The following is a 12,367-nucleotide window of genomic DNA, read 5'->3' as shown; positions in this document are numbered from 1 at the left end:
AGTTAAATAATCTATACTGGAATATGTGTTGAACCATATCAAGATTCCCATCGGGAATGCTTCATAGTACGAACGGTTGATCTCTCTGCCAGAAAGTTTTAAGCACGTCATCTTTGGGTGTTTCCTTGTAGTATTGACGTCAGTGATATTGAAATTATTTCATTTGAACCACAGGATCTCTTGAATCATCTATACATTGATGGAATTCAAATATAAGTATTTTATTATTAATATGTGAGTAACGAACAGTATACTTTGCTTCATTTAGTTACTGCTTTCTCCCCTTTTATATTTGAATTATGTACCTTACGTTTTTCCTACAATCATTACTGATCAAGCTCCTGCTTCTACATAAAATTTGGTTCTTTCTTGTCCATTCTTCATTCTTGAACGTTATATTATGTAAAAGACGATCACCGTCAGTACTTCTATGCCTTTTTGGAAACTACGATAAATGTCATAAAATTAGAAAAAAATGGATGTCAAGAAACTTTATGAGAAGTAGTATCTTTTTAGTATCTATAACGTAATTAAACCAACTATGAATCACATTTATTTCTCAATAGACTTATCTGTGAGAAACATAAAGTGTTATATTTACTACATCTGGACCTTTCGATTGCAAACTGAATCGTTTTGCTTCCTTTGCATTTCCCTTCATCTGGGGTGTACTGAACTGCCAGAAGGACTGAGACGAATCTCCTACATCTGGTCGATCCTATTGTATTCAGAAACCTTTTTTTTATAAAACAAGTTGATGGATTTTTTCGTTTTTTTCATGTTTCATATCGTCGCCAATGTAGCAGAGTGAAAATACAGCTTTAGGTTTTGGAATATAGAATCACAATGCTTTATTTACTCCTCCTTCTGTCATCGCTCTCCAGCATGGCCTACTCTTAATTCATACAACAACACAATACTACAGTATAAATAGCGGTATCTTTTTCTTATAAAGGTTCTTTGCAAAATGGCTGGAAATGCTAACCGTATAAAAAAATACTTCAATATTTCTCTAAAGAAATTAAATAGAACGATATGCACTAAACAAAGGAAACGGGTAAACCACAACTTTGATCTTTAAACTGAATACGGTCGCCGTGGTTCATTTCGAACAGAAACAGTAAGATCAGTGAAATAGCCTTCAAATTTGTTAAACTCCTGGGTTCTCGTTCCTACTGCCCCCGTATTTGTTGCTAGAAGACTCTATCTTTCAACTTAAGATAGTTAACTTTCGCATTGATTAATTTTTTGCGTTATTTTCCTTCATTTTTCTTTCCAGCCATGGAGACGAACCGGACAGCAACTCACTCTGGCTGAGCATCATTCTCGGTGGCCTAAGCATGCTAGCCAAAGAAACCGGCATTACGGTGTTCCTTCTGAACGTGGCGTACGACGTGTACCGTAACTGGGCTTCACTCAAGAAAACCATCCTGGACGTGAGGTGGAGTGAGGAAACGCATCAATTCGGCCGTCGAGTGTCACGTGTTCTGCTCTCGATGGGAGTGCTTCTGGCGGTACGGCTAGCGCTGCTGCAAGGATCGCTGCCCAAGTTCTCGCAGCAGGACAACCCGACGGCATTCCACCCAAACCTCTACGTGCGGTATGTGTTGTGTTCTGTGCACAAATCTGCTTTGATGTGATGATGGCTGTCGGAAAAAGCCGCAAACAAATTTAATCTTCTTTTTTGTTTTTTCCCCACACAGACTGCTGACGTTCTGCTACCTGGCCGCCTTCAACTGGTGGCTTCTGCTGTGTCCGTCGACGCTCAGCCACGACTGGCAGATGGGATCGATACCATTAGTCACATCAATAAGTGATCCCCGGAATTTGCTCACGTTTATTGCGTTCTTTGCTGCGCTGCTGTTTGTCTACAGGGGCATGATGGATTTCGAGGTAATTAAAATATCAATTATTTATCGCCGCGAGAAAGCGAGCCACGGGGCGGTTTGAAGCGGAAACGGATCCACTCTTTGGCCGAGCTTGGATATAGGTATCTATCATCGGCATCAGGGTGGCCAGTTCTGGCTTTTTTCTTTGTAGTCCTAGCGATTCACAGGCCTGAGTTGAATAACGATATTTTTTTTTATCTTTATTAACGAGATTTTTAACCCTGGGCTAGTTCATCTCGGGACCAACGGCTTTACTTCCCTTCCGAAGGAAGTCGTCACTGAAATTTTCGGTGGTAGATCATTTGGCATAAAGTCGTTTGGCATAAAGCCGTTTGGCATAAAGTCGTTTGGCATAATGGTCATTTGGCATAAAGTCGTTTGGCATAATGGTTGTTTGGCATAATGGTCGTTTGGCATAATAGTCGTTTGGCATAATGAGTCTGAAACCAAGAATTTCTCAATTTTCGTTTTTACGTTTCTATTAAATCTTTCTGATGACACAAGGCTTGTTTTGGAGTCAATTGATACAAAATGACACTCTATTCAACAATCATTCACTCTTGAATAAATTTAAGCATATTAGGAAAGTTATTTCCAATAGTATTTTATTATTTATCCAGAAATTACTCTTCTTTCATATATTAATTCTTCTTTTAAGTTTCGCTATTCGAAAAAATTTTTGCACTGAAGATTTTTATATATTTAGCACAAATTTACCCTTCTTTTAATTGTTCTATTTTTATTTCCTAAATATGATGTTACCATTATTATAGGTTTGAAAACTGTTGATTTTAAATTTCAATAAATTTCTCCTTCTTTTATGCATAGGCTGTTCTTTGGAGTTATATTTTTTAAGTATTTTTGTATACAACTGACAAAAGGGCGGCAATCGAAAACATTGATCTGCTCAAATTATCAGCGAAAAGAGAAATCGATTACTGCAGTTACTTTGATGAGTTGTGCTACTTTTCCCCGAATGTCGTTTCCCCGAATGCCATCTCCCGAATATCCCGTTTCCTCGACTAGCCCACTCCCCCGGAAAATTTTTAGCACCCATAATTGTCGTAACTATATACATTTCAGGGGGGTGAACGAACTGACCATCTAATATGCACCCTTCTTTATTTAATTGGCGGTTCTTTCGAGTTTTACCGTCTTCAGCATTTTTGCCAACATGTGTAAAGCCGAAAATGACAGAATACTTCCTTCTTTTGACTGTTTATCGTTCTTTCTCGTCACCACTTTTCGGGGGAACCAGTCATTGTCGCAATAATTTTTGGCGTCAATTCTTGTATTGTTTTATTTGTAAATTTTGCCTTCTTTTAAAAATAGGCTGTTCTTTATGTTTATACTGTTATTAATTTTATTACTTAGTAAAGCTAATTGTGAACCATTTTTATTATCAATTCTTGCCAGGATGTTGTTGTTAGAATTATAATTATTTCAGAACCTGCCAATATTCAATATATACTTTTTTTTGGGGCAAACGCGTGATCTCCTTACGAGATATGCTGGAAAATATATTATTTCAATCACAAATTTTCCCTTTTCTCGATAATAGACGGTGTTTTTGATGTACACTTCCAAAATTAGAATTTATATTGAACCGTTGAAAAGATTTGCCACAAATATTTTTTTTTTAAAGATGCGTTGTTCATTTGAACTGTGCTGTGAAAAGATTTTTTGCGTTAGAGTCTGAAACATTTTAAACGAAAAATAAGCTGCTCTCGTATAAAGGCTATTTTTGAATTAAGTCGCATTAATAGAGCTTTTGATATTTTGCAAAAAAAATCATTCTTTTGTCAAGTAATTTTCAGCAAGTGTTACGTCCAAACTGGGACAGAGCTTGATATGCAGCGAAATATTCTATGAACGTTCCCTTGATGAATAACAGCGAACTTTCCTTGTCAATTTACTGTTTTCAAATATGTATATCGCAACAAGCTCAAGGGTACTCTTCTGAGTATGTAGAGACCCGTCACGAGTTTTATTTAGTAATGCTCTATAATGTCACAACAATTTTTGAAATTCTCAGCTCGGATAATCTCTGAACGAACACCACGCTTATTTAGAACCTACCAAATTTTTTTGCTGTGGGCTCGGTGGTGTTGATCTCGGTAAAAGCTTAAAAAATGCCGATATTTATTTCAAGTCAATCATTATGCCAAATGACCATTATGCCAAATGACCATTATGCCATACGGCCATTATGCCAAACGACCATTATGCCAAACGACTTTATGCCAAACGACCTTATGCCAAACGACTTTATGCCAAACGGGGTACAATCGAAATTTTCAGTGACTATCTCGGGGATGGGATTCGATCCCAGGTCCTCGACGTGAGAGGCGTGTGTTCTAACCACTACACCAGGTCCGTCCCCAAATAATAACGATATTACGAAATTCATACCAAAAGCTATCAGTTCTATTATTCTTTTATTTATTTTAGAAATAAATCGTAAATATACTGATCTCTATATGAGGTCAACTCTCTATAACTCGATATTGAAAGGACTATCGAGTTGCTATCTTCCTAGCAATAGAACACAAAACCAAGGAAACTACTATGGTTCTTTGGGCCATCATTAAATCACCACCTAGAGAGCTGAAATTTTCACAGAACATTGCCAGAAAAAAAAACATTTTCTTTCAAAAATGTAGTGACGAATAATTATAAATTGGTCAAGTTAAAGGTAACCAATTTCATTTTTTTTTATAATGATCGTTTATTGGTCGTGTTAGTTAAAAAATAATTACATAATAATTGTTTCAAACTTCACAAGACAGGTGAAAATCTATCGCCTGTACATCTTTTCTACCGTGAAAATCATTAACGAAGTTGATGTAAGAGATAAATAGTTTCATGAGGACGGCCTGTTTGGAACGAAGAATTCCATCCAATGAAGGTCGCAGTAGGTCCTCTATAGTAAGTTGTCTTCGTCCGGGAATGACTGTTGCAAAATATCGTTGAAGAACGTTCCTGGCTGTTACTATCCGAGGACAGTCGCTGTATTTGTGCACTATCGTTTCTACGATGTGATTGCAGTGCAGACAGAATTCGCTATCCGTACGCCCAATAGTGTGGTATAGTTTGCGGTAGTTTCCTTTTTCGTTGACTATCAAATACATGTCGCTTTTTTGCTGCGTAGTCAAGAGAGGGGACGAAATGTTTCTCCATATTCTGATCCATCGATGATTTGGGTAGTTTCGTTCCACTTTTGGTTCATCGGTTTGCTCCGCAAATAAATCGGTAGATTAAGCTGGCCGCAGGGTTTAGTAATAGATGAGGTGGAATATTGTTTTGCTGTTGTTGAATTAGTCTGACATCGGGTAAGTCAGCGGGGCATGGTGGAGAGATTCCATTGTAGGGGAACAGCAGTGACTTGTAATACGGAATAACATCAATTTCTAGTGTAAGTCGGGTTAATAGCAGGGCCTTGGACTTGAGACTAGGTAATTATAGCTTCAAACCACCTTTCTCTTTTGTCCGAGCAAATTGATTCATTGGTATGCGTGTTGGAACTCCTCTCCATAAAAAGTTACCCATTATTTTGGTTATCTTTGATGTGTGTGCGGCTGCAGGTGGATGAACTGACGAAAGATACCAAATTTTGGAGGTAGCGAATGTGTTGAGCAGGACGACTTTCTGATGGAGGGATAGGGATCGAATTGAATGGAGCCATACAATGTGGGAGAAGCTGTTCACAATCGCATTCCAATTCAATCTAACCATCACTCGGATGGAATTGGCGAATATGATGCCCAAAATATTTACAGTAGTTACTGTCTGGAGCCACGGTACGTTGATGGTGTTCTGCGCCCCGGTATCACCTATGTCTACTGAGAGCGTTTTTTCCAAGTTGAGTTTAGCACCGGATACTCTCTCAAAGCGTGAGAATATCGCTTTCGTGTCTATAATACCTTGCACGCTTGTTGTTATGACGGTGATGTCGTCAGCATAGGCGACGACTAGAATGTTATCGCGAACGAGTTCTAGTCTGCTGATGAGCGGCTGCAGGTAGATGGCGAAGAGCAAGCTGGACATAGGGTCTCCCTGACGAACGGAGCGTTCAATCGGAAATTCAGCCGAAAGCTGACCGTTGACGAGTAAGCGAGACGTTGAGCGTTGGGATATGCAAGCGAGAAGATCGATGAAATCCCGATTTATCCCGAGTGAGCACATGGTCCTATGTAGAAAGGGAAGCCGAACCCGATCAAAAGCCTGCTCCAGATCGAAACTGATCAATTTGGCTCTCCGCTTCTGCTGGATTAATTGGGCTAAACGATCTTTTAGGGAGAGGGTCGCTTGAAAAATATTTTGCGGAGGATTCACACATTTTTGAGCGACGCTTAGGATGCGATGTATTTGGGTAACCTTTTCTAATCGTGATTTGAGTATTCGGGAGAATAGTTTATAATCACTATTGAGCAGAGAGATCGGCCTGTACGCATTTCATTGGTTATTGAATAAAATTGGATCAACTGAAGATATATCCAGTTTGAGTTGCAAGTACCTCATCTGGGAAGAAGCCGTGGAAACGTTTTAGCTGACCTCAGGATCCAAAACTCATTCTGTATCGGTCCCCGTTCTGTGCCTAACGTTCGGAGAAGCATCTTTCTCGGGGAAGCAGCAGCTGGGGATGACAAAAAGTTGCTTAAATAATACTTCGTACAAAGAAAAAGTGTGCAGTGGAAAGTGAATTCGGCCTCAAGTTACACAGACTTTAAGTTACATTATCTCTCAATGAAGCAATCCTATCGAGTTTCATGAGTTTTGTTTCCTAAAGATATTTTCCTGGAATGAGAAATACTTTTTTTTAGAAACTCTTCTACGAAATTATCCAGGAATTCATCTTAATATTGTCCATAAGGAATTCGTTGATTCCATAAAGAATTCGTTGATAAATTCCTCCAGGGATTTCGATGATTCCTACTGGGCTTTCGCTCGAAAATCCCTCTGTTCTTCTTTCAAAGCTTCTTCAAGAAATTTTCTCTAGATTACATCAGAAATTCCTCAAACCGTTTGCTCAGAGATTCCTCGATAAATTCTTTTACGGATTCCTGCTGCTATTTTCCAGGTATTTATTTAAAAAAAATCTTAAGGAAATCCTCATGAAATTTACCCAGGGACTCCCCCAGAAAATTTCCCAATGATTCCTCCAAAAATTCAAATTAAATTCCTTCATAAATTCTTTGAAAATGACTTGAGAAATTATCCAGAGATTCATCAAGGATTTCTCCAAAAATATTTGGAGAATTGCAACAAGAATTCCCAAGAGATTCTTCCAAAATTCAACCAGAGATTCCCCCAGGGATTTCCCCAGCAATTGCTCAGGGATTCTACCAGGAATTCTTACTGTTTTTTAATAATTCTTTCGGAAACTCTTCAGGTTTTTATTCAGTAATATTTCACGAATTTCTCAAAGATTCCTCCAGAATTTTAACAGAGATTCCTCAGTGATTCATAAAGCAATGTCCCAGAAATATCACCAGGAATCTCTGCAGGATTCCCCAGATATTCCTTCAGGGATTTCTGTAGGAATTATCCAAGGACTCGTTGAGAAATTCTCCAGATAGTCTTTCAAGAATATCCCAGGCTATCTTAATTTTTTTCTAAAGAAATTAGTCCTGGAGTTTCCCAGGGATTCTTCCAGGAATTCTCAACAATCCCTGCAGGAGCTTCAGAGACATGCATCGGAGATTCTTCCAGGAATGTCCCAGGTATTCCATCAAGAATTCCCAGAGTTGTCTTCAGAAATTTCCAAAGATTTCCTTCAATAATAACCCCGGAAATTTGTTAAGAAATTAAACTGAGATTTTTTCCCAAAAACTGCTCAGAAATTCCTACAAGAATTACAAACATTATTCCAGAATTTCTTCAGGTACTAAAAATTCTATAAATTCTTCCGAAATTTCATTGGAATTTCCTCCAAGGATTCCCAAGGGATTCCTTCAAAAATTTCCCATGGATGCATCCAGGAATTCTTCGGAGATTACTATTGGAACTCTTCTGGGATTCCTCCATAATTTTCTATTTTCTATTCCTCGGAAAATTCTTTCGAGATTACTTCAGAAATTCCTCCAAGATTTTTCCGGAATTTTTTTCCAGAATTTCTGTCGGAATTACTCCAGGAACTCTTACGGGATTTCTACAGAATTTTCTCCGGGATTCTTCCCGAAATTCTCCGAGATTCCTTCTGGAAATTTCTAAAGGAATCTGTGGAGAATTGCTCGAAAGAATACATAGAAGAAATCCCTCAAATCAATGAAGGAATCCTCTTGAAATCCCTGAAGTGATCCTAGAGAAATATTTGAAATCCCTAGAGAAATATCTGAGAGAATCTCTAAAGAAATTCTTGGTTGAATCCATGATATGATTCCTTGAGGTATGCGTGGAATAATTTCTGAACCAATTCTTAGATTGATCGATCGAGAAATCTATAGGGACATTTTTAAAAGGAATTCTTGGAAAAATCCCTATTTAAACCCTTGAAGAAGACCTGAATAATTACTTGCTAAATTCCCTGAAGCAATTTCTTAACAAATATCAGGAGAAGTTTTTGGAGGAAACCTTGTTGAAAATTTTGGAATAAATTCAGGAAGAAATTCTAGTAATAATGCGGGTTGTTAGGCCGAATGCCGTTAGGCCGAATGTCGTTACGCCGAAAGGGTTGTTAGGCCGATTATTTACTACTATTTCAAACGGCTAACATATTCATCAGTGTGTTTCCTTCTTTTAATTTAAGGCTGTTTTTTCTAGTTATATTTCACAGCGGATATTGTAGGCATTTTGGTAATGCAATACATCCTGATCTAACAGCTAACAATCCATTCGACCTGAAAATTAATTCGGCGGCTTCTTAGTAGTGTAAATTATCCTGTCATATCCCTGTTGCTCATTCAATCTTACGGTTCATAAGAACTATCGGAAATTTTCGACCTACCGACAAGTTCAGAAAGAAATTCTAGTAACAATGGATGAATTATCGAAGGAAATCCTGGAATTGCTAAAGTAACTTCTAAGAGAACTTTTTCGGCTTTTTTTTTTGGAAGATTTTTTTTTTCGGAATCCTTGCAAAAATAAGTGGAGAAAATCATTAAATGTTTCTAGTGGATTTTTTGAACGAATGTCTGAAAGAGTTCTTGGAAAGATCTGTGAAAAACGCCTGGAGGAATTCTTGAATGTATTCCTAGAGGAATTTATGTATTAACCAATGAACGAATTTCTGGAGCAACCTTTGAACGAATATCTACAGACAAACCCTTTGAGGAATTCCTGGTAAAATCTCTGATAGAACACTTGGGAAAAATCTTGAAGAAAGACCTGGTCGAATTCCTGGTGAAATTCCTAGCAGGAGTTTATTGTGAAGAACTTCTGGACCTAACCCTGAAGAAAATTATAGAGGAATTCCTGGAGTAATTCTGGAAAAAAATCATGGTAGATCCTTGGAAATAAAATCCCAGAAGAATTCCTCAAGAAGCTCCTTGAGGAATTGCTGAAAGAAACTCTGAATAACTTCTTGCAGGAATCTATGAATAAATTTCTAAAGAAAGCATTGGAGGAAGCCCTTAAAAAATTCCTGAAGAAATTTCATGAGGATTTAATTGATTGACTTTTGGATGTATTTCTGGAGAAATCAGTGCAGGTAATCCAAATTTCTAGAGGAATCTTTGGAGGATAATTCCTGAAAAAAATGAATGCTGAAAGCATTCCGGGAGGAACTTTTGGAGTAATTCTTTGAAGGAATTTCCGGAAGAATCTGTGAATAAATTACTGGAGTACTGTTTTGTGAATTTTTTGGTATAATCCATGAATACTTACCTGATGTGGTCTGAAAAAACATAAACGACTATTGCAGGGATCCCCATAATGAATCCATAGTAGAATACTAGACAAAACCATGAAGAAATTCCTAAAATAATAGGTAATAGAAGATATTTCCTGTTCAGAATAATTTCCGAGACTAACACTACCTATAGGGTCAGTGTTCCCTTAGTGGACGGTCCCCTATAGTCGCACTAGTGGCATTTTACGGCCGTTTGGCTATAAATCTTTTCAAAATATTTTTTGATATGAAGATCAGGAGCTATTTACCTACCATTGATACACAGCTTGATTTTGTTCAAAAAATGAACGAAATAATTAGTTTTGCTTAAAATTTGAGCTCCCTTGCACCTACAGTAAACCTATTGTTCCTATAGTAGCACTACTGAAAAAAAATTTTTTTTTAGTATACGAAATAATTAATTAATTAAAAACTTTTTTTACATCAAACGAAAGCTTCTGATCCACATTTTGAAGGAAAAATATAAAAGCTTTGTTAAAATACGGTTTTGATTAGTATTTTGCCAACACCGTGATGCTAGTGCTACTATAGGAACAGAAATTAGAAATAGTGCTACTATAGGCACATAAATTCCTATAGTGGCACAAGCGATAATAAATACAAACATACGAGTTTTCGTAGTTTTCAAATTTTTACACTAAATCAAGATAAAAAGCTTTCGGATGATGTAAAAATAATGACGCTAGCGTTATTTTTCAATTTTATACGAATAGGGCAGAAGCACCGGTTTTGGCCATACGCCAGTTTTAGCTATAGTGGATTATATACCGTTTTACATAGCCAATCAGCATGAAATCTGTTGAGTTCAGTAAATCACATTCACATGATAGAGCTACATTCATTTATTCGTTCAAATTGATTCAAAACATAGCAAAAACAATTGATTTTCCTTATAATTTTAACTCCCATACACCCAATCTGGCCAGGGTACTCCTTAATTGGCCACTCTCAAAAGAAATCAATGTGATTGGCCAATTTAGGAACTGAGGTTAAGTCTCTGGCCGAAACGGGTTCTGGTCGCCTATATTGACCAACGATTTTTGGAAGCGAAACGATGGTTTTAGCTCAGTCTCGATATTTTACATACATAATATAGATTGAAAGCTTGCATTTGACATATTTGTTTTATAAATACGGCTCCCCATATATTTTTTATTGACATTTTCTCTTAGGCTGGCCAAAACCGGTGTTACCCTATTTGTTCTTATTTATGCGGCTATTGGTACATCGACCCTAACTATAATTTCTCATCATTTTGAATTTCTTCCGACACATGAGTTTTGAAAGTTCTGCTGCTCCGTACTATGCCGAATGTTCGAAAATCGTGGAAATATTCTCTCCGCAGCCACAAAGTTCTAGAAATATTAACACTATACCGTAAGGACGCCATTCACCGCTCATTTAACAGCATTTCAACACAATAAATTCTGTCAAAAATCGGTTTTTCGATATTTTTTGCAACTTTTTGCGCTAGACGCAAGATAAAACATTTGTTGTTGTAGGAAAGAAGTTGAAATGTGAACAACGTATAATGGCACCGAATAACATGTATGCCAATGATACATGTGTAGGGCGCCATTCACCGCTCATATTAAGTATGAGGCTCTATATACACAACATGTTGCAATTAGTTTACTTTCATTATCTGGTTGTTATCTTTGTACTATAGTACAACAACATATTAAAGCGTGGCAGCTAAGAATAATTTTTCGATCTGCCATAATAAAATCATTGTTCAACTCATGTTTACCGCCTTAAACAGCCTAAAATTATTTTTAATAAATAGTATATACAATTAAATCATATGAATATCATTCTGATACAATCCATTCTGGTATACTAATACATGTTGCTGACTTTTATTGCGAAAATTTGTTCAGATTTTTCAAAATAATTAAATGAGCGGTGAATGGAGCATGAGCGGTGAATGGCGTCCTTACGGTACTTGCCGGGATCATGCCTACACATGTAAAAAAATATAATGTTAGTGCAACAATATCTCACTCTCTCTTTGTCAAGCGGTCGTAAGAACATAACTTGGGGATTGACTAAATGTTGGTCAAACCGTCTTAACGACTGCATTAGATCATTATCCAATCAACGTTTTCGTCCGCTTAAGAGTTGTTTCCAAAACTGTTTTTGTTCTATTTGATTCAATTTGTCTACCGATTACAATCGATTTTCATGCATCAAACATATCGATAACGCAAAATGCAACCTGGCCACCCTGACCAGCAGCTACTAATGCTACCCTAATGTTGGTTTGGTGTTTCATCCGACCGGATCACATAAAAAAGGGGGTTGAGGAGGACGGTTAACCATATATACCCGAATGGGTATTAGTGCTGTGTCCTGTCGGCAGTCGGGAAAAGATAAGCAAACACAATTTAATTTATTTTAGTGAGCATGAAATTCACGTTCCGAACATGAAATCACATCGGATGAACTCTCGAAATTATGGGATGTTTGTTTTGCTCTCGGGCTTATATCGGCTACGTCGACAATGGCGCCATTATGTTGATCCAAGCTCGACAATCTATAATTGCATTTGTATTAAGTGCATGGTTTCAACAATAGAAAAACATAGAGGCTCGTTTAGGCTTTAGGCAACGGTTACTTTTTTCAAAGC

General features: G+C 37.3%; 1 protein-coding gene across 1 annotated transcript in view; it reads left to right on the top strand.

Annotated features, from left to right (window-relative positions):
* LOC5565213 (transmembrane and TPR repeat-containing protein 1) overlaps positions 1 to 12,367 on the top strand; it is a 790,448-nt gene that overhangs the window by 661,938 nt on the left and 116,143 nt on the right. Inside the window, exons 7-8 of the mRNA XM_021851740.1 lie at positions 1,280 to 1,600; positions 1,704 to 1,893. Of these exons, the coding sequence (XP_021707432.1) occupies positions 1,280 to 1,600; positions 1,704 to 1,893 (511 nt within the window). The remainder of the gene's footprint in view (positions 1 to 1,279; positions 1,601 to 1,703; positions 1,894 to 12,367) is intronic.

The sequence above is a fragment of the Aedes aegypti genome, chromosome 3, assembly GCF_002204515.2.
Source record: "Aedes aegypti strain LVP_AGWG chromosome 3, AaegL5.0 Primary Assembly, whole genome shotgun sequence".
NCBI lineage: Eukaryota > Metazoa > Arthropoda > Insecta > Diptera > Culicidae > Aedes > Aedes aegypti.
The sequence above is the reverse complement of the archived record's forward strand: the minus strand, read 5'-3'. Positions and strand labels throughout refer to the sequence as shown.